The 22054-nt window shown below is 43.5% G+C and overlaps 1 protein-coding gene across 1 annotated transcript in view; it reads right to left on the bottom strand.

Moving 5' to 3' along the window:
* LOC124606571 (cytochrome P450 4g15-like) overlaps nucleotides 1–22054 on the bottom strand; it is a 79705-nt gene that overhangs the window by 16032 nt on the left and 41619 nt on the right. Inside the window, exon 4 of the mRNA XM_047138556.1 lies at nucleotides 10461–10694. Within this exon, the coding sequence (XP_046994512.1) occupies nucleotides 10461–10694 (234 nt within the window). The remainder of the gene's footprint in view (nucleotides 1–10460; nucleotides 10695–22054) is intronic.

Raw genomic sequence — 22054 nt, 5'->3', positions numbered from 1 at the left:
GAGTAGATGGGTAGACCACGTAACTAATGAGGACGTATTGAATAGAATTGGAGAGAAGAGGAGCTTGTGGCACAACTTGACTAGAAGAAGGGATCGGTTGGTAGGACATGTTCTGAGACATCGAGGGATCACCAATTTAGTATTGGAGGGCAGCGTGGAGGGTAAAAGTCGTAGAGGGAGACCAAGAGATGAATACACTAAACAGATTCAGAAGGATGTAGGCTGTAGTACGTATTGGGAGATGAAGAAGCTTGCACAGGCTAGAGTAGCATGGAGTGCTGCTTCAAACCAGTCTCAGGACTGAAGACCACAACAACAACCCCACTCACCCATTGTAGTTGGTGATGGCTTCAATCTACCCTCGATATGTTGGCAAAAATACATGTTTGAAGTGGTAGCTACAAAACGGCGTCCGAAATAGTGCAGAATGTGTTGTCAGAAAATTATTTCGAACAGTTAGTTCAGGAGCCATTCGAAGTGTAAATGAATGCGAAAAAGTACTTGACCTCTTAGCAACAAATAATCCTGACCAAATAGGGAGCATTATGACAGATACTGTGTTTAGTGACCACAAGGTGGTTGTAGCTAGAGTGGATACCGTAAAATCCGAACTCATCAAAATAAACGCAGATTCCATCAATTTAAAAAAAAATCAGATAAAAATCGGTTTGGCATCTTCCTAAGAGACAGTCTCCATTACTTCCAATCCGACTAACCGAGCAGGATAGCGCAGTGGTCAGCACACTGAACTCCCATTCGCAAGGACGACGGTTCATAACTCCATCCTGATTTAGGTTTTCTGTGATTTCCCAAAATCGTTTAAGGCAAATGCCGGAATGGCCAGGGCACGGCCTCTTTCCTTCTCCATCCTTCCCTAATCCGAGCCTGTGCTCCTTCTCTAATGACTTCGTGGTCGACGGAACGTTAAACACTAATCTCGTCCTGCTCCTCCAGTCTGACTACGTAAGCGTTGACCACATGGGTTTAAATCCAGAGAAAAAGTGTCAACGCCAGTTGAGAGATTTATAGCTTAATCAATTCATCATCTCAGATTAAAGAACTGAAATCATTAAAATATTCAACACGATTTATATACATCGCCTTGACAAAGAATTTATTTGACAAGCTAAAATTTTAGTCATGCCCATCAAAGATCTCTATTTCCATTTTAAAAGTCGCCGTGTGTAAGTACGAGGCGTGTTTTTTAAGTAAGTGTCGTTTTGAAATTAAAAAAAGACGTGATAAGATATCTCAATAATTTTATTTTTACATGAAAGCCTGTACCTTACTCTACTTTTCTACATAATTTCCGTCAATATTGAGGCACTTGTCACAACGTTGTACCAGTTTTTGAATACCCTCCCCATAGAAGTCTGCCGCCTGACTTGTTAACCACTGCATCACCACTGTTTTGACTTCGTCATCGTCTTGAAGACCCTGACTGCCCAGGTGTTACTTCCAGTGCAGAAACAGATGGTAGTCACTGGGCGCAAGATCGGGGCTGTACGGAGGATGATCTAGAGTTTCCCATCGAAAATATGTGACGGGATCTTTGGCCTGATTCGCCCCATGCGGACGGGCATTGTCTTGCAGCAAAACGACGCCCTTGCTCAACTTCCATGGACTGTTGCTTTGATTCTGGCGTGATGTAGGCCACCCATCCCCCGTAACAATTTGGTTTAAGAAATCATCACCGTCGTTGTGGTACCGCTGAAGGAAAGTCAATGCACTGTCTAAACGTTTAGTTTTGTGCACATCCGTCAACATTTTCGGTACCCAACGTGCGCACAATTTTCGGTAATTCAAGTGCTCGGTCAAAATGGCATACAAAACACTACGAGAAACATTAGGAAAGTCATGCCGCAAGAAGGAAATCGTAAAGCGTCTGTTTTCTCTCACCATATTGTCCACTTCCTGTACCAAACTTTCATTAACGACCGAAGGACGCCCACTCCGTTGTTCATCATGCACATTTGTGCGGCCGTCTTTAAATGCTCTCACCCACTTCCTTACCATTCCATCACTCATAATATTTTCTCCGTAAACTGCTCAGATCTCACGATGAATATCGATTGCTTTAAGGCCTCTAGCACTAAGAAATCTTATAACAGCCCGTACTTCACAGTCGGCGGGACTCACGATTATCGGAGGCCCCTTAAACACTCAGTACACAACATAAACAAGGAAGAATCAGACTGTAATGGCGTCAGTGCGTATATTAAGGTGTAGGCTTTCATGTAAAAATAAAATTATTGAGATATCTTAGCAAGTCTTTTTTTTAATTTCAAAACGGTACTTACTTAAAAAACACGCCTCGTACAAGTACACCGAACTGTTAGGCAAAAACAAGGCACCACCCACCCAGGCTACGACGGAACGGAATGGAACCTCGCAGGTTGAAAGGGTATGAGATGCTGTTTTGCCAATTAAAAAATGGTGGACTTCACAGAGACCTTGACATTATGAACCCCCTCATCAAAACGACGTCCACGCATTCAACCGAAGGGGGTCATAAAACCGTTGTATTATCTTCTGGCGTAATCTGGTACGCAACTGTTCTAAGTAGTTATTCATATCTTCGTTACTGAAACTGGGATAGAGCAGACGTCTGAGCTGATCCAGCAAAAACTGTCCGAGTGACTTCCTGACCACGGGAGTCTCTCAACATCACATAGAGAACAGGCCAAAACAACCGTCTAGATCGCAATGATATTTTACTAATGACCGGTTTCGACTTCATGCAGAATCCATCTTCAGAAAATGAACACCTTCTGGCTTTTGCTGGCGGCTACTCGCATGATAACGTGGCAACACGATCGCAAACTGACGTATTGCCGCGTGAGAACCCGAGGAGCCGCCAGAAACAGCCAGGTGGTGCTCGTTTTCGGCAGGCGACTTTTACATTAAGTCTAAATCGGTCATTAGTAAAATATTATAGCGATCTAGACTGTTGTTTTAACCCAGTTGTATTACCAGATCACTGTTACTCCTCTGGCCCATGTTGTTCAAATTTACAGGGAGTTCACTGAGATATTTGCCTGTATGGACAAGCATTACCCTGTTGCATGAGAGGTAAGCACGAGGACGCATGATGTCCAGTAGTGCTCAGAGCCATTTGAACCATTTTTGAAGACATTGAAGAAATGGGACTTCTCCTCAGGTCACTACCAAACAAGCCGATACTCATCCGAGGTAGTAGAGAAACGCGATTCATAGCTGAACATGCTATTCCTCAGCAGTCCTTGCTTGCGTGTACAGCATCAGTCCAAATGCAGCCGTTTGTGTTGTGTTTTTAGCGGCAGCCCACGCGTGGGACAGTAAATCACAAGTCCGTCTGCTGCTACTCTCCGACCAACGGTGTGGGATGATACGGAATGTTACGGGGAATTGTCCTCAAAAGGCAGGTGATGATATAAAGGGCTTATGATCTGCCTGATACACAATACGGCGATCTTAATTTGTAGCGGTCAGACGTGTTCAACCGGAACATTGACGATGAGTGTGTCTGCCCTCTTGTTCCCATGCAGACCAAAACATGAGGCCACCGTTACATCCGGATGCCCGCTCGTCTGCATATTGTCCCAATCGATGAGCCGGCCATATGGTCGCCAACGGCGAGGCGCCTATCAGACTCCGTACCTTGCTGATAATCCTGTGTCACACAAACTACACTACTGGCCATTAAAATTGCTACACCAAGAGGAAATGCAGATGATAAACGGGTATTCATTGGACAAATATATTATACTAGAACTGACATGTGATTACATTTTCACGCAATTTGGGTGCATAGATCCCGAGAAATCAGTATCCAGAACAACCACCTCTGGCCGTAATATCGGCCTTGATACGCTTGGGCATTGAGTCAAACAGAGCTTGGATGGCGTGTACAGGTACAGCTGCCCATGCAGCTTCAACACGATACCACAGTTCATCAAGAGTGACTGGCGTATTGTGACGAGCCAGTTGCCCGGCTACCATTGACCAGACGTTTTCAGTTGGTGAGATTTCGAGAATGAGCTGGCCAGGGCAGCAGTCGAACATTTTCTGTATCCAGAAAGGTCCGTACAGGACCTGCAACATGCGGTCGTGCATTATCCTGCTGAAATGTAGGGTTTTGCAGGGATCGAATGAAGGGTAGAGCCACGGGTCGTAACACATCTGAAATGTAACGTCCACTGTTCAAAGTGCTGTCAATGCGAACAAGAGGTGACCGAGACGTGTAAACAATAGCACCCCATACCATCACGCCGGGAGATTCGCCAGTATGGCGATGACTAATACACACCTCCAATGTGCGTTCATCGCGATGTCGCCCAACATGGATGTGACCATCATGATGCTGTAAACAGAACCTGGATTCATCCGATAAAGTGACGTTTTGCCATTCGTGCACTCAGGCTCGTCGTTGAGTACACCATCGCAGGCGCTCCTGTCTGTGATGCAGCGTCAAGGGTAACCGCAGCCATGGTCTCCAAGCTGATAGTCCATAATGCTGCAAACGTCGTCGAACTGTTGGTGCAAATGGTTGTTGTCTTGCAAACGTTCATATCTGTTGACTCAGGGATCGAAACATGGCTGCACAATCCGTTACAGCCATGCGGATAAGATGCCTGTCATCTCGACTGCTAGTGATACGAGGCCGTTGGGATCCAACACGCCGTTCCGTATTACCCTCCTGAACCCACCGATTCCATAATCTGCAGACAGTCATTGGATCTCGACCAACGCGAGCAGCAATGTCGCGATACGATAAACCGCAATCGCGATAGGCTACAATCCGACCTTTATCAAAGTCGGACACGTGATGGTACGCATTTCTCCTCCTTACACGAGGCATCACAACCACTTTTAACCAGGCAACGCCGGTGAACTGCTGTTTGTGTATGAGAAATCGGTTGGAAACTTTCCTCATGTCAGCACGTTGTAGGTGTCGCCACCGGCGCCAACCTTGTGTGAATGCTCTGAAAAGCTAATCATTTGCATATCACAGCATGTTCTTCCTGTCATCTTCGTGGTGTAGCAGTTTTAATGGCCAGTAGTGTATATCTGCACGATTGCTCAGCAATTCACAATCAAGTGCCTGGCAGAGATTTCATTGAACCACCTTTAAGCTACTTCTCTACTGTTCCACTCTCTAACAGCGCGCGGGAAAAACAAACTGTTAAATCTTTCCTTGCGAGCTCTGATTTCTCTTACTTTATTATGATGATCATTTCTCCCTACGTAGGTGGGCGCTAACAAAATATTTTCTCACTCTGAGTGGAAAGTTGGTGACTGAAATTTCGTGAGAAAGGTCCTGCCGCAACAAAAAAGGCCTTTGTTTTAGTGACTGCCGTCCCGGTTCGTGTATGATATCCGTGGCACTCTCTGTTTCTCAATAATACAAAACGAGCAGCCCTTCTTTGAACCTTACCGATGTCGTCTGTGAATACTATCCGATGCTGATCCCACTCCGCACAACAGAACTCCGGAAGAGGGCGGAGAAGCATAGTGTAAGCAGTCCCTTTAGCACACTTTTACCTTTTCTAAGTGTTCTGCCGATGATTCGCAGTCTTTGTTTTGTTTTCACCACAACATCTATGTGATCGTTCCAATTTAAGTTATTCGTAATTGTAATCCCTAATTATTTAGGTGAGTTTCCAGCCTTTAGATTTATGTGATTTATTGCGTAACTGAAGTGTAACGGTTTCTTTGTAGTTGTCATGAGGATGACTTCACACTTTCATAATTTAGAGCCAATTTGCACTTTTTGTACAATACTGATATCTTGTTTGAATCATTTTGCAATTAGTTTTGATCATCTGATGACTTAACATGACGGTAAATGACAGCATCGTCTGCAAACAATCTAAGAGGGCTGCTCAGATTGTCTCCTACATCGTTTACGTTGATCAGGAACTTCGTGGGAATAAAGAAAGACCCAGCTGTGTTTCACAAGAACGATATTTTCTGAATCCGTGTTGGGTATCTGTCAATAGATCATTTTCTTCGGATGTGATTCATAATGTTAGAGCTCGGCATATGCTCCAAAGTCCTACTGTTAATCGACGTTAGTGATATCAGACTGTAATTCAACGAATTACTCCTACTTTATTTCTTGGTTATTGCTGTGACTTGTGCGACTCTCAGCTCTTTGGGTACGGATCTCCCTAGGAGCGAGCGGTTGTATATGACTGCTAAGTATGGAGATATTGTGTCAGCACACTCTGGAAGGAAGCTGACTGCTATACAATCTGGCCGGAAGCCTTGCTTTTCTTAAGTGTTTTAAGCTGCTTCGCTGCACAGCGGATATCTACTTTTAAGCTATTCATGTTGACATTTGTCCTACATTCGAATTCTAGAATATTTACTTCGTCTTGTTTTGTGAAGGAATTTCCACACAGTAAGCTTAGGGACTGGTGACCTTAGCAGTTAAGTCCCATAAGATTTCACACATTTCCACACAGGTCCAGCCTAGGGGGCCAATAGCTCCTAAATACGATTCTGCTGGTGCATTTATTTCTTAAGATACCGTTTGTCCAGCGACCACTTCGTAAAGATCGCGGTCCCTCTCCTACCTGTTTGCTGCACTTGCTCGTATCTGCTCACTCTGCTGAGAGGGGTGGTTCAGCGCAGAGGCAAGCCCTACATTACCTAGCTAGTACCGGCTGGTTATAATTAATGTGCAGCTAACCACAGAGGTACAGTGTGCGCTGCAATTATCGTATGGCAGCGAAGCTCGGTAGATATTCTAATGCGTTAATGCGGTACCGATTTAAGCTGAAAAAATAATTGGTCCAACTTCGGCCACCAGATGCAAATCGGGTACTGTGAATGCAAGAAACACGTACAGAAATGTTTCCGTATGTAATGGATTAGGAAGGGGATGTGGGCAGAAAAGATCAAACAAGTGAGAAACGCATAATATTGATTTTTTATTATGTGCCGCTTACACAATTCGTTCGCTATGAGCACTGGAGATGTCGACGAGATGCTGTACAGCACCAGATTTGTACCTGGTGGCTAAAACTGGAACTAATTTTTATCCAGCGTAAATTGATTCCAAATTAACGCATTAGCATATCTACAACGTTTCGCTGCCATACTACGACGGGCGTTTGGAAAGTCCGCGCAAAGTCCGAGAGATGGCACCACCGGCACGTATTGAGATCACCTGTAGTTAGTAGCATCTTTGGAAAGAACGCACACCAAGTTTGAGCCACATTGGTCTATTTCTTTGTGTCTGGCATTCGTGTGAATCAAGGAAGTCGAATGATTGTCAAATTATGGACGAAAAAGAATTTCTTGTGGTGATGAAATATTACTTTATAAAAGGCAAAACGCCTCAGGAGACTAAAGAGAAGTTTGATAAACATTACGGTAACTCTGCACTTTCGATTAGAACAGTTTATAAGTGGTTTCAAAATTTTCGTAGTGGCCACATGGGCACAAGTGATGCTGAACGTTCTGGAGGTTACGGCTCCAGAAATCATTGATAAAATCCATGATATGGTGATGGATGACAGAAGAGTTAAGGTCGTGAGATTGCTAGTGCTGTGGGTACCTCAAATGAACGGGTACATAATATTTTGCATAAACATTTGTACATGAGAAAGCTATCCACAAGATGGTTTCCGCGATTGCTCACGCTTGACCAAAAACGGAATCGTGTGAAGTGTTGCAAGGATTGTTTGCAGCTGTTCAGGAAGAATCTGCAGGACTTTAACCGTCGTTTCGTCACTGTGGATGAAACATGGGTACATTTGTGGTGTGCGTACTGTAAGACCTTCGGTACACACACCGTCAGATTATTTGACTTGTCGCTCTAACGAAGTAGGCGAGTGTCAGCAATATGTCTCTTGGTCTTATCGTGGCGTGTTTATCTTCTGCCATTAGGTCAGACGATAGAAATGCCACTTGCACACTTAGAGTAGCAGATTGACGGTGACCAATTTTAAACAGAACTCTATTAATTTCCACACACATTTATTAAAATAATAAAAAGCATAGACATTACGTAACTTTATTCTGGATGCTGTTTACAATTGACAATCTGAAGTTCCTTTGGTCTTGGTAAGTTACTCTTATTCTCACATATCTCTGATACTTGACAAAGTGTCTATTCATTTATCTTCATGACTATGTACAGAAATATGGTAATCTTATTAGGCGCAGACTGAAACTTGACTATAGACTGGTACAGACTGATGCAGACTGGCTTACCAGAGGTCTTTACACTCGTTATAATACCTCGCGTGTTCAGGTATCACTGCGCGAGTGTGATCCGCGAGTAGAAAAGGTTTTACGTTAGCAGCAATCTCATTGGCTGCGTTACATATTAACATGCGGATCGGCGGAAGCAGAATTTGGTCCGTCTCTAAGGCAGAGCCATAGTGCGGATACGGGCGAGCGCTGCGCCTGCGCTGTTGTGCTCAGCGGGGCGCGCTCTAGTGGGAAAGTTGTGTACACGCTGACTACGCGGAACTACGTACACAACAACATTACTATACTCCTGAGACCAAACAACAATCTAAACATTGGGTTATCAAGGGAGAATCTGGACCAAAAAAGGCGAACACCATTCCTTCAGCTGGAAAGGTTATGGCGACTGTCTTTTGGGATTCCCAAGGAATAATCCTCATCGACTATCTGAAAAAGGGTAAAACTATTACAGGGGCATATTATTCATCGTTATTGGACCGTTTGAAAACCGAGCTGCAAGAAAAACGCCGGCGATTGGATCGCAAAAAAGTTCTTTTCCATCACGACAATGCAGCAGCACACACCTCAGTAGTTGTGGTCGCAAAATTAATGGTAATAGGATTCCAACTCGTTTCACATCCCCCCCTATTCTCTAGACTTGTCTACTTTGGACTACTCTTTGTTCACCAATTTGGAGAAACGACTGGTGGGACAAAGATTTTATTCAAACGATGAGGTGATTGCAGCAACTAATAGCTATTTTGCAGACTTGGACAATTCCTATTATTCGGAAGGGATCAACAAATTGGAACAGCGTTGTATGAAGTGTATAAGTCTAGAAGGAGACTATGTCGAAAAATGAAAAAAGGTTTACCCAAAACACGTAAGAAGTTTATATTTTTGCACGGACTTTTCAAACGGCCCTCGTATAATTTCAGCCCACATTAGACCTTCCTGACAAGGGAACCTCCCCATCGCACCCCCCTCAGATTTAGTTATAAGTTGGCACAGTGGATAGGCCTTGAAAAACGAACACAGATCAATCGAAAAAACAGGAAGAAGTTGTGTGGAACTATGAAAAAATAAGCAAAATATACAAACTGAGTAGTCCACGTGCAAGATAGGCTACGTTTAGGATAATGTGAGCTCGGATGCGCCGTGGTCCTGTGTTTAGCGTGAGCAGCTCCGGAGCGAAAGGTCCTTGGTTCAAGCCTTCCCTCGAGTGAAAAATTTTAATTTTTTATTTTCAGACAATTATCAGAGTTCAGGCACCCACACATAATCGACTTCGCTCTCCAAAATTCCAGGACATGTTCAGATTTGCTTGGACATAAACAGGATTTGACGGTCTACACACAGAAAAATTTGAAAACGTTAAAAACTTATGTTTTGACAGAGCACAGAGAAAAATGTGCGACTGTGAAACTGTTGCATTCATTTGTTGCAGTTTATGTGACACATTCTTATGTTTTCATCACTTTTTTGGGAGTGATTATCACATTCACAAGAAAACCTAAATCGGGCAAGGTAGAAGAATCTTTTTACCCATTCGCCAAGTGTGCAAGTTAGGTGGGTCGACAACATATTCCTGTCATGTGACGCACATGCCGTCACCAGTGTCGTATAGAATATATCAGACGTGTTTTCCTGTGGAGGAATCGGTTGACCTAAGATCTTGCGATCAAATGTTTTCGGTTCCATTGGAGAGGCACGTCCTTTCGTCTACTAATAGGGGGGTTTTGCGGTGCGGTAGCAAAACACAGACACTGAACTTATTACAGTGAACAGAGACGTCAATGAACGAACGGACAGATCATAACTTTGCGAAAAAAAGAAAAGAAAGTAAACTTACACTCGAGGGAAGACTTGAACCAAGGACCTCTCCCTCCGCAGCCGCTCACGCTAACCACGGAACCACGGCGCTCTTGTGTCGATAGTATCCTTGATGTTGCCTATGTTGCCCGTGGACTACTCAGTTTGTATATTTTGCTGATTTTTTTCATAGTTCCACACAACTTCTCATGTTTTGTCGATTGATCTGTGTTCAGTTTTCCAAGGCCTATCCACTGTGCCAACTTATAACTAAATCTGAGGGGGGTGTGATGGGGAGGTTCCCTTGTGAGTAGCTGCAATTTAATTACCGTATAAGCACCCAGTACTAATCGCGACTGTGCAGTGGCTGAGCGCCGAAATGCTAACACTGCACTGGCACTGTCGCCCTGTAACTGGTGCGCCGAAGCTAGCGGACGCAGTTGGCAGTCCTGTGACGTACACACCTCGTCGTGGACCTCCTGCGGTGACAGCAGCAGCTGGCCGTGCGGCGCGATGAGCACCTCGGCCAGCGGCCGCCTATTGGCCGGCTCGCGGTCGCCGCCGGGGTGCTGCCTCTTGTAGGCGATGCCGCGCGCCACCAGCCGGTGGATCTGGCCCTCGCGCTCCCGCAGCCAGCGCGCGCCCAGCGCAGTCGACACCATGCAGACCACCTGCAGCCACGGCCGGAACACTATGCGCTGCAACACCGAAGGTACATCTTGAGCGCCTTCAAAACAATTAATTATTGCACAGGATTCATTAATACAGAGATCAGTTAAAACAGCATTTTATTGTCTTCCTGTCATCTTCTGCCAAACGTCTCCATTCAGGGCGCCGACCTTGAACACGTCACGATGCTCCATCATTTCGTTCATACAATCGTTATAACAATATCGTGATCTGCGGCGTTTTCGTCTGCCAGATGGTTTCCGTTTGTTACATGGCTGTTTTTTCCAAAACTGTCCCGTAATCTGTTTACTAATCCAATATGCAGATGTTATTAGTAAATCAACACTAACGCTGTATGGAAAATGATAGCAATTATCACAAACGCCAGTGACTACAATTTTAATTAGGTCTATCGCTTTTCCTTTTGGTATGTGAAGTAGTCTTGTAATGTGCTGCCTGGGGCTTTAAGCTGTCGATCTAAAGGTGAGCGTCACTAGGGGAATCACAAGGTTCGTAAAAATGTTTCTGTTGAAATCCAAAGTCTCAGCCAGGTAAATGCAGGGAAGAGCACTCCGCCAACCAAGCACTGCAGGCGAGATTAGCGAAGGTAGCACAACTCATTACAAAGCTTCATTGTGCATAAAGCGGAAATAATTCACTTTGCAAATAAGATCTGAAGGATAGGAAAAAACATGAAGCTGCTAGTGTGGGATCTAGCCATTAGGCGCAGAGGAGATCAGCTAGAATTTTTGTTCAGAATTTAATATCGAGATCCCCGATTGGCTCATAGTAATTATTTTGGTAGAGGGGGAGAGTCCCCATGTGTGTGTTTGTGGACACCATCTCACTGGCCATAACTAGAAATTTGTTACGTAGTTGAGATTTTCTGATTGTCTGCCTTCCACCCACGTCAACGGAGAAACATACTTCATTGGTTACCATGGCAAAATTCTTAAGAGTAGGGAGTTTGTTAGCATGTTTATTAAAATATCATTGGTCAGAACTTCGAAGTCTGACAGAATCTGACAGAACGAGCTAAGTTTTCTAAAGGAGACTAAGAATTCACTTTCCTTAGGGTGTCATGGAGTGGCCTTGCTTGTAAAGTAAGTGTAGCATCATAGGGTGTGGTGTCCATCTTAGAGCTGCAGAGCGAGATGTCTCCTACTTGGAGCGGAACTCAGATGCCAGGACTGAACTTAGAATTCTCAGCCATTACTGCAGCCATCTTCTGCTCTCTTACATCGTTAGACAGGGTGTATACGCGGATAAGGAAAAAAAATTCCTGATTTTTCCCGGATTTCCCGGTTAAAAATACACTTTCTCCCGGATGAAAGCACACTTTTTCCGTGTTATTAAGTGACAGTATATTTTCCCTCGGAACTGTGAAACTTACAATCCCTTGAATGGTTATGTTTTTATACACGGCCGTAGAATTTCCCGGCGCTTTAGAAAACGAAACTCGGGGAAGAAAACTCCTTTTGGAAAAATTTTTGATGTGCACCAACATGTACACTGCATATTTTCGTGTTACGAAAGTATAAATTCGAATTCCACCAAACACCGCATGCACTACTGTAACCGAGATTGCGATGCGCTTTTGTAAGCCATCATGTCACATGATCCCGCCATCTGATGACAGTGGATATTCAGACCACAGAACACGTGATGTAGTCAGCTAATAGCAACATCCCTGTTAAGTAGCGCGGATACACAAACAGGAAAAGTTAATGAAACTTCCTGGCAGATTAAAACTGTATGCCGGACCGAGACTCGAATTCGGGACCTTTGCCTTTCGCGGGCAAGTGCTCTACCAACTGAGCTACCCAAGCACGACTCACGCACCGTCCTCACAGCTTTACTTCCGCCAGTACCTCGTCTCCTACCTTCCAAACTTCACAGAAGCTCTCCTGCGAACCTTGCAGAAATAGCACACCTGAAAGAAAGGATATTGCGGAGACATGGCTTAGCCACAGCCTGGGGGATGTTTCCAGAATGAGATTTTCACTCTGCAGCGGAGTGTGCGCTGATTTGAAACTTCCTGGCAGATTAAAACTGCCCGCGAAAGGCAAAGGTCCCGAGCTCGGGTCTCGGTCCGGCAGACAGTTTTAATCTGCCAGGAAGTTTCATATCAGCGCACACTCCGCTGCAGAGTGAAAATCTCATTCAGGAAAGTTAATGTTTTAAATTAATATACGTAGTGTTGCCACAAGAAAAGCTAAGCTTTCACACATAATATTGGCCTAAGCTTTCACATATAATGTTGATATTTCTTGCGCGTGTTACACTTTAAGATATATCACACAAATGTGCCAGTAAAAATTTTAGGCGAGTCCAGTGACTTGTCCTCACAGTTTTCCACAAATAAATTAGCTACCGCAGAGGAGAGAGAGCTTCTCGTAGCACTACATGAATTTGCGCGTAGTAACGACGAATGTCTGATCTTCGGGGCTTGAAATACTTCTAAATGGCTCGTCATCAAACGCTCTGTGATTTAAGAAATTCATCGTACATTCTCGCACATAGTTCAGCCTGCGTAAAAGGAAATTTACTTTGAAAGTAACGCGTTTCAAACCACCATTCGCAATATTTTCCCGCGACCTGTTAGAAATAGGTTCGCTTCAGTAGTCGTCAGAGTGCGCCAGGTAACAGGCGCCACAGCGCTTTGGCAGCTGCTATGACGCAGGAAGTCCATATGTTCGTACGTGTAAAACATTAAAAGATCTTATATTATGTCATAAAAGAAAAAAGATATCAGAGGATACTCCAAGAGCACGGCACATTTAAAGTGCGCACTTAAAGCGCACATTCGTATGTCCAGATTACAAATAAAGTAAGCCTCGACCTGATATTAAGATTTTCAGTGTGGGTTTCGGGATGTAAATTTTCTTGGAGTACCAGTACTGTATTAACTCATTTTTGATTCTTTATTATGGCATAATGCCATACGTGCTAGAAGGTGAAAATATGCACTCGAAATGCAGCGAGCAGTTGAAATTAGCCGTTAGTGTGGAACGAACATTGACTGTCTCAGCGTAAAAGACTAATAAAAACCAAATTTCTTTAGCAAATCGACAAAAATAACTTCATTGTTCAACAAGGCGATTAATGCATGGCTGTCAGAAGAGTGGAAATAAAATAAAATCTGAAACTAATAACGTATATTAGCCTTCTGTAATAATGTGAATGTATTTCAATTCACTTTATAGCTCCCGGCTACAGAAATTCATTTTGTTGTCATTTGACGTGAGAGCAGTAAAGGAAGAGGAAACAGCAAAATCACGAAATATACACACTTACCCACTACAACTCATCTTGCTCTGCGCATCAGCCACGGATTTACGATATTTCCGAACCGGGACTATACTAAGAAGATAGTGGCGCCTCCCCCCTCCCCCCACTCTCTCTCTCTCTCTCTCTCTCTCTCTCTCTCACTCCAGCGTTTGAGATACGACGTCAACAATTAAAAAAATCGAATTTTCAAAAAATATGTTTATCCTTCTGAAGAGAGTGATACAACCTATTAGCTAATAATTTGCTATTTTGTGTGGCATGAAATTAAATATAGGATACATAAAACCAGTAAAGACAAGAGACAAGCAATACAGTACACATTTCTTCAGTCCTTAGCTTCTAGCATTGTTTGCTCTCTAATCTTGCTACAGCTTTACATGGCGTGCTTTCCTTTCTGCGACAGAATGTATTACATCATCAAAGTTCGTCAAACGTTTTGCTACATGAAAAATCGAAATATCGTTGCCTAATACTGCGTAAGCTGTTAATACAAATAGTACCCAAGACTGGTGTGGGTCCTCGATCTGATTACGTCGCCCTAGACCGCACGGCTACCCCGTGCGGCTTATGATTCATTCAGAAATCAACTTACAGAACGTGTTCAAAAAACAACAGGGATGTGCATCAAAATCATATGAGTAATCGATAGACCAACGTGCTCTGGATGCTAGGCGCTTTGCGAAACAAGGTTTTTTCTCCTCAAGAATATGAATTTGCCCCCCCCCCCCTCCCCCCTCATAGATCCAGGCTCGCTGCGCATGCGTAAATCTGGCAGTTTGGGCGCGGTAGTAAAATTTTTTCCCGGCTGGGCAGCTGCTTGCTGCGACTGCTTACACAGCCAACAGCCACATTTCTTTAGCCAGAAACGGGAGAAGGTACTACTCATATGCCACTCAACTGCGCATGCGCATGAGCCCGCTCGTAACTGCTAAAACGAATCTGTAAACAGTTGTGACGTCACGTTCATCGGAGGCAATTTGTTGTTATGAAGCATTGCATAGTCTTCCTAAAGCCTTTGACACATTTTGCAGTTGGCAAACGCTTGTATGAGCACTGTGTTTTGTTGTTGTATATGGCACATTTCCTTTGCAATTTATGTTTTATTTTCTTTTTTTTCTCGTTCACGTTTTATTGTTGCAGTATTATTCTGCAGTAGCGGGTTACAGTAATATCCTTTGTTAGAGTATAGATTCTTACCAGTCAAAATTACAAAAATTTAACTGAAAACTAAAACAACGAAAAATTCTCTGGTTTTTCCCGGTTTTCTCCCGGGTGATAAAATTCCCAGGTTTTTCCCGGATCTCCCGGTTGTCCCGGGTCGTATACACCCTGTTAGAGTGGTAAGCGTGGACCATATTTGCGTCCACAGAGATGTGGCCAGCACGAAGCCATTTATCTTCCATAATGTTTTCGTTTTTCTGATATAATTTTCACTACCACCTAGCTACACTGTGTAATATCCACGCATATATTTTATTCAGAAAAATATTTACGACATCATTGTGCGTGGATTCTGAATGAACATTCTCGTGATATTAATAAAAAGGACTTCATCGTTACTAAAATAATAACGATGTAATTCTCAACGATGTAATTTAATATTCTGTAAAAACCTGCATCTCAGATAATACCTATAGAATAAGATAATGAAAATCTCCATCTTTTGTTATCTATGATTCTTCTAGAATAATGCTTCATCTTGTTCGAACTGTTGTACTGATTGGATGTTGTGGCGACGTCATTTATCCACTGCGCCAAAAACAGCGGGTGAAAGCTGCAGCTGATAGATATTTATCTTTGCCGTAGTCGGCTTGGTTACGAGTTGTTTATTCTTGTTAGTTTTTGATCTGTGCTTGGAAAATAAAATATTTTCTCATCTCATGAAAAAGCTGTTACTTCATAAAATATAAAGGCTCCCATTGTGGTGACCCCGAAAAATCGTAGCAGAAGCATAAAGAAAATATATATACCGACGAGAATAGTGAATTCAGAGACAAAAGCATGGGGCAGTGGAATCAAGATTGAAGACTACAGTCTGTTCGACCAAGGATCGCGGTCCACGCCCTTTGATTCGCCACAAAACGGAACGACAGATGTTAACGCAAAAGATGGGAGTACAGCAGTTGTCACACCATTCGGTTTGTTTGAGTACAATTTTATGCCATTTGGCCTCAGACACGCTGCCCAAACATGGCAAAGATTCATGCATGAGGTGCTTCGAGAATTACCATTCGTATTTTGTTATATGGACGACATTTTAGTATTCTCTGGTTCTGTATATCAGCATGTCGAACATCTGCGGCAGCTTTACCGCCGTCTGAGAGTATGGCATAATTATTAACGAAACAAAGTGCACGTTTGGAAAACGCGAGGTTAAGTTCCTGGGATGTTTGGTTTCAGCAGCAGGCCTGTCACCTTTGCCTGAGCGGGTTGAAGCAGTAAAACAGATGCCCCTTCCCACAACTTACAAAGGACTTCGCAGATTTTTAGGCATGCTCGACTATTACAGACGTCACTTACCTAAGTTAGCTGCCGCCCAAGAGCCACTCACAACGTTACTTGCAGGTAAAAATACAACAGGAAATCGTAAAATTCCATGGAGTCCAGATGCTGAAGCAGCTTTCCATGACTTAAAGAAATGTCTTTCTCGGTCAACACTACTGGGACATCCAAGATTGAGCGCTCCTTTAGCGCTCATGGTTGATGCGAGTCAAACAGCAGTGGGTGCAGCTCTACAGCAAGAAGTTGATGGCAGATGGCAGCCGCTCGCATTTTTCTCTAAAACCTGACTCGACAGCAGAAAAAATGGAGCGCTATTGACCGTGAGTTGCTTGCTATTTACTTAGCCATAAAGCATTTTCGCACGTCTGTCGAAGGGAGGCACTTTGCAATTTTTACCGATCACAAGCCGTTAGTAGCTAAATTTCAACGAGACACAGAGCTCAATTCACCACGTCAGTGCAGGCAAGTCGAGTACATTGCACAGTTCACAACTGACGTGCGTCACATTTCAGGAAAAGACAACCTGGTCGCAGATTGCCTGTCTAGGAATTGTGCCAGTTTAAATTCAGTTCGTTGGACCGAGTTAGCGAGCGTCTAAACAACAAGAAGATCCTTTCTTGCGCCGTCTAACAGAGGAACAGAGAACTGCGCTGCAGCTCAGACGTGTGTCTGTCCCAAATGTTCCAGACGGAATTTGGTATGATGTAGCAAAAGGAAAGGAGCGACCTTAGATACCAGAACAATATCGTCGCGAGATTTATAGTGCACTACATAAACTATCACATCCAGGAGTACGAGCTACAGCCAAGTTAGTTTCCTCCAAACTAGTGTGGCCTGGAATACAAAAAGATTGTCGTGCATGGGCGCGTGCATGCCTAACATGCCACCGTAATAAAATCAGCAGACATGTCTTTGCACCTATTGCTGACTTCCCGACGCCATCTGCAAGATTTTCACCTATACATGTGGACATTGTGGGCCCGCTATCATGCTCTTCAGAACAACGCTATTTGCTCACAATCATTGATCGTTTTACCAGGTGGCCAGAAGTAGTTGTAATACAAGACATTTCTGCGGAGTCGGTTGCACAAGCACTGTTGCATTCATGGTTCAAATGGTTCAAATGGCTCTGAGCACTATGGGACTCAACTGCTGAGGTCATTAGTCCCCTAGAACTTAGAACTAGTTAAACCTAACTAACCTAAGGACATCACACACATCCATGCCCGAGGCAGGATTCGAACCTGCGACCGTAGCGGTCTTGCGGTTCCAGACTGCAGCGCCTTTAACCGCACGGCCACTTCGGCCGGCTGCATTCATGGTTCTCCAGGTTTGGCGTTCCTCAAAACATAACAACAGATCGCGGAAGGCAGTTTGAAAGCCAACTTTTCAATGAACTTTTACTACTGTGCGAGTGCAACCACCTACGCACCACAAGCTGTCATCCATCTAGTAATGGAATGGTGGAACGACTACACCGCACGCTCAAAGCTGCATTAATGTGTAGTTCCACTTCATGGCCTGAAGCACTACCGCTGGTCCTACTCGGATTGAGAACGGCCGTGAAGGAGGACTTACAATGCTCTTCCGCAGAATTGGTTTATGGCGAGCAATTGAGGGTTCCTGGAGAACTTATCGTTCCAGCATCTACACAGCCGTTCGCCCCTGAGCTATGCACGCAATTCGCGAGACAACTCAGCGTTAGAATGAGAAACATCAAACCCACTAACCCTGTCAGACATGGAGACCGGAGAGTGTTTGTACATAAAGACCTGCAAGCAACGTCCCTCGTGTGGCTTAGGGATGATACGGTGCGCCCGCCGCTTGTTTCGCCTTACTCTGGACCATACAGGGTAATCACAAGAGGAAGCCACAGCTTCAAAATCGATAAGGATGGTAAAGAAGAGACAGTCTCAATTGAGCGGCTTAAACCTGCTTACACCGAAGAGGGTACACTCCTTCCTCGGTCTGCACAATCACCCTCCAACGTGGAGGCCAAAGAAACAGCAGATAGTCTCGCCGAGCCCTCGGTTTCAGAAGAGGACAACGAAGCAGCAAGTGCAGAACAGGAGCAGCCATTGCCTGCACCAGATGTTTTCACGAGAGCTGGTGGAAAAATCAAGTGCAAGTTTCCCCACATACCTGGTGCACCCGGTTTCAAAAGGAGGGGGGCTGATGTGGCGACGTCATTTATCCACTGCGCCAAAAACAGCGGGTGAAAGCTGCAGCTGATATTTATCTTTGCCGTAGTCGGCTTGGTTACGAGTTGTTTATTCTTGTTAGTTTTTTATCTGTGCTTGGAAAATAAAATGTTTTCTCATCTCATGAAAAAGTTGTTACTTCATAAAATATAAAGGCTCCCATAATGTGATTGATGTCTCGTATCACAGAGGTCTGTAAACAACTGTATTATGTTGTTAATTAATAATTGAAAAATAGAGTTTCTGTGTTATTGAAATCAACCCTTTTGTTTGAACTTTTATTTCCTTATGTTTCTCGTCCTAAATGAATGTTAAGTTTTCTTATCAGCTACAATGGAGCGCATCCATTAGCGCTATTGATCTACGGTGCGATTTATTGGTAAATGCTGAATAATAAGTGATTAACATTGAGAATTGCTTTTAAATGTTAATGCGCATACTAAAGCTGCAGAAAAGATTTAATAAACAGTTATTTGTTAGTAGTGAAACAATGCCTGAAGGGGATTCGATAAGTGATTGTGTTATGTTAGCCATCTTAGTGAAATATTGCAGTGGCAGTTTCAAATTGAATTTTTAAACAGACATAAATCTTGATGGTCATTATTGCGATTATAATTGTGTATTGGTGGCCCAGAACCAACTCAGAGGTAATAAAGTCCACTAAGATTGTGAATAATCTTTAACTATAGGGCAAACAGCATTTTACGTGATAAAAATTGTTCTTTGCTGATGTAAGAAGCTTGGTTATTTCGTAATATTTTTAACACGAAACAATAAATTAGTGTTGTGTGCGTGTGTGGTATTATGTGTCAATACTGTTAATTTTGCTTAAAGAAAAGTGTCGCCACCTCGAATAAGAGCAGTGGTAAATTGGATAGACGATCTGCAACTAGTAATGACACTATTATGCAACAGCACTGAAGATTGCTAAAAATCCTTACTGTTGTACAATTGAGATTACTTAACATGCATTTATTTTGTTTGCTGGTTGTATAATATCACATCTGTGCAAGAACTTAGTGCCATTTACACTGCTTGACAGACAACATTGCTACACGTTCCCAGGTGGAGATTTCTTTAGCAAAATAACGATCATTAGCCGGGAGAAGCAGTGATTTAATAGAACCTCATGTTACGCTAATAATAAATAACTAGTTTTGTTGTACTCCTGCTCAAAATTGTACAACACCACAATCTACCACAGCACGCCACAACTGACTACGCATTTAGGCGGAGAACAGGTGTCCGTACTTTTCTGGGACTTTTCTGCATCTCGTAATGTATTCTGCAATCCATGTCACATTAGTGAACACTGTTTTATATCGCTTCTATCATGTGCAGAGTTGTTTTCAATTTCTGGTTCAAATGGCTCTGAGCACTATGGGACTTAACTCCTTAGGTCATCAGTCCCCTAGAACTTAGAACTACTTAAACCTAACTAACCTACGGACATCACACACACCCATGCCCGAGGCAGGATTCGAACCTGCGACCGCAGCGGTCGCGCGGTTCCAGACTGTAGCGCCTAGAACCGCTCGGCCACTCCGGCCGGCTTCAATTTCTGGTTCCCTCGATACTTGATTATATTCTTGATTCAGTAGACATGACATTTTTGATGTTTTGTAGCAAAAAAAAAAAAAAAAAAAAAAAAAAAAAAAAAAAAAAAAAAAAAAAAAAAAAAAAGAGAGATTGTAGTGATCCATTGTTTCTTTTCGTAGTTTGATGGATCTCGTTATCCATTTGTCTGTGGGAGGTGCGGTGCCCATATTTTCAGGCTTAACTGTATCTCCCCAGGTAATTTAATTAGACAAGCCGCTATCAGTTGTGCAACCTTGTCTTCTTTTAATTCGCATTATCTTATGTGGAATTATCTACCACTGTAGGTCACTGTAGATACGAGGGTTGGAACTTTAATAGTGGCAACTATTTATTTACAGATAGTACAAAATAGATACGTGTTTCAAAGTGTTACTGACCATCAAAGTAGTCAACAGCATTGTGTATAACCCGTTGCCAGCGATGTGGAAGTCGTAGGATACTCTTAGCAGCGCCAGTTGTGTTGACAGTTCGAGCGGCGCGGTCTATTGCCCGACGAATTTGTAGTAGTTCTGAAGCGAATGCCGTGAAGTGTTTCCTTCAGTTGAGAAAACGAGTTGAACTTTGCGAGGGCTTACGTCATGGGAGTGCAGTAGGTGGTATAGCACTTAGCAGCCCCATCACTCAAACAAATCAGGAACAGTTTGCACTGTACGAGCTTGAGCATTGGTCATGTCCTACAGAAAATGTCATCACTTCTGTCTCTATGCTGTTCATTTTTGGAACAACCTACGACCAGCTCTTCAAGTGACTCATTTTTGCTACACTCGTCGATGGTCGTATCCACAAACGCCGTCATCGGGGTGAACTGCGGTCGAAACGTGCAGCGCACCACAGACGCAGCAGGTTGGTGGGAGCGGTATTATACAGTGGGACACATGATCCTGCTCTTGCACGAGATCTGTGGTAGTAATTGAAGACACGCCGCCAACTGCGAACCACCTGCATGCCTTCATGCTTGATGAATTCCCTGACGGCGATGTCATATTTCAGCAGTGAAATTGTCCGAGTCTCGGAGCTAGGAAGAGCATTTTAGTGAAGTCACGTTGACGACTCGGCGACCAAATTCGCCTGATGTAAATCCTGTGGAACCCATCTGTGCCACTATCGGGCGCTAACAACCGTGTACGCAAATCAGCGGCCCGTTTTTTTAAGTGAACCATATAACCTGTGCGTAGACATCTAATGCCACATTCCTCCACAAACCTACGAACAAACTGTCGGATCCCTGATACTCAGAAGCAGTGACTTATTTCGGTCCAAAGATGGACAAACAAGTTGTTAAGCAGGTGGTCATTGTGTTTTGGCCTTACAGTGCATGAACTTCACACATACTTATTAGACTTGCGTCGTCGCTCAAATGTAGCGCTGAAATACAAATTAGCGCAGCTGTGTGCAATTAGAGGCTCTCCATTTTTTATGCTTTTTGTCCAAAGATCTGGACCTCTTGCTGTATTATTTGTGTGCCCGTAATATGTCAAATTTATTACAGTATATTCAAATCCCGTGTCACTTATTTTGAAATCTGTCATTTTGACGTTAATGTGACGAGGTAAAGGAGAAACTGCAGTGTGGGCTTCCTCAGTGGAACAGTTTTGGGCATTTAGTATTCTGGCCTTCTTTATGCCATCCTTCGTTTCGAAACCATTATGATAAGGCAGTGTGTGTACAGACGGATCTGATCCATTTACTTATTTAACGTAGGACCAAAACATAGCATTTTCTGTCAAGTCGGTTGACAGAATTTTAATTTCTAATTTGTTCGACGCTACAAGTACGTCTCTCCTTACGCTAATATT

Source organism: Schistocerca americana, chromosome 3, assembly GCF_021461395.2.
Source record: "Schistocerca americana isolate TAMUIC-IGC-003095 chromosome 3, iqSchAmer2.1, whole genome shotgun sequence".
Lineage (NCBI taxonomy): Eukaryota > Metazoa > Arthropoda > Insecta > Orthoptera > Acrididae > Schistocerca > Schistocerca americana.
This window is presented reverse-complemented; position numbering and strand designations above follow the sequence as displayed.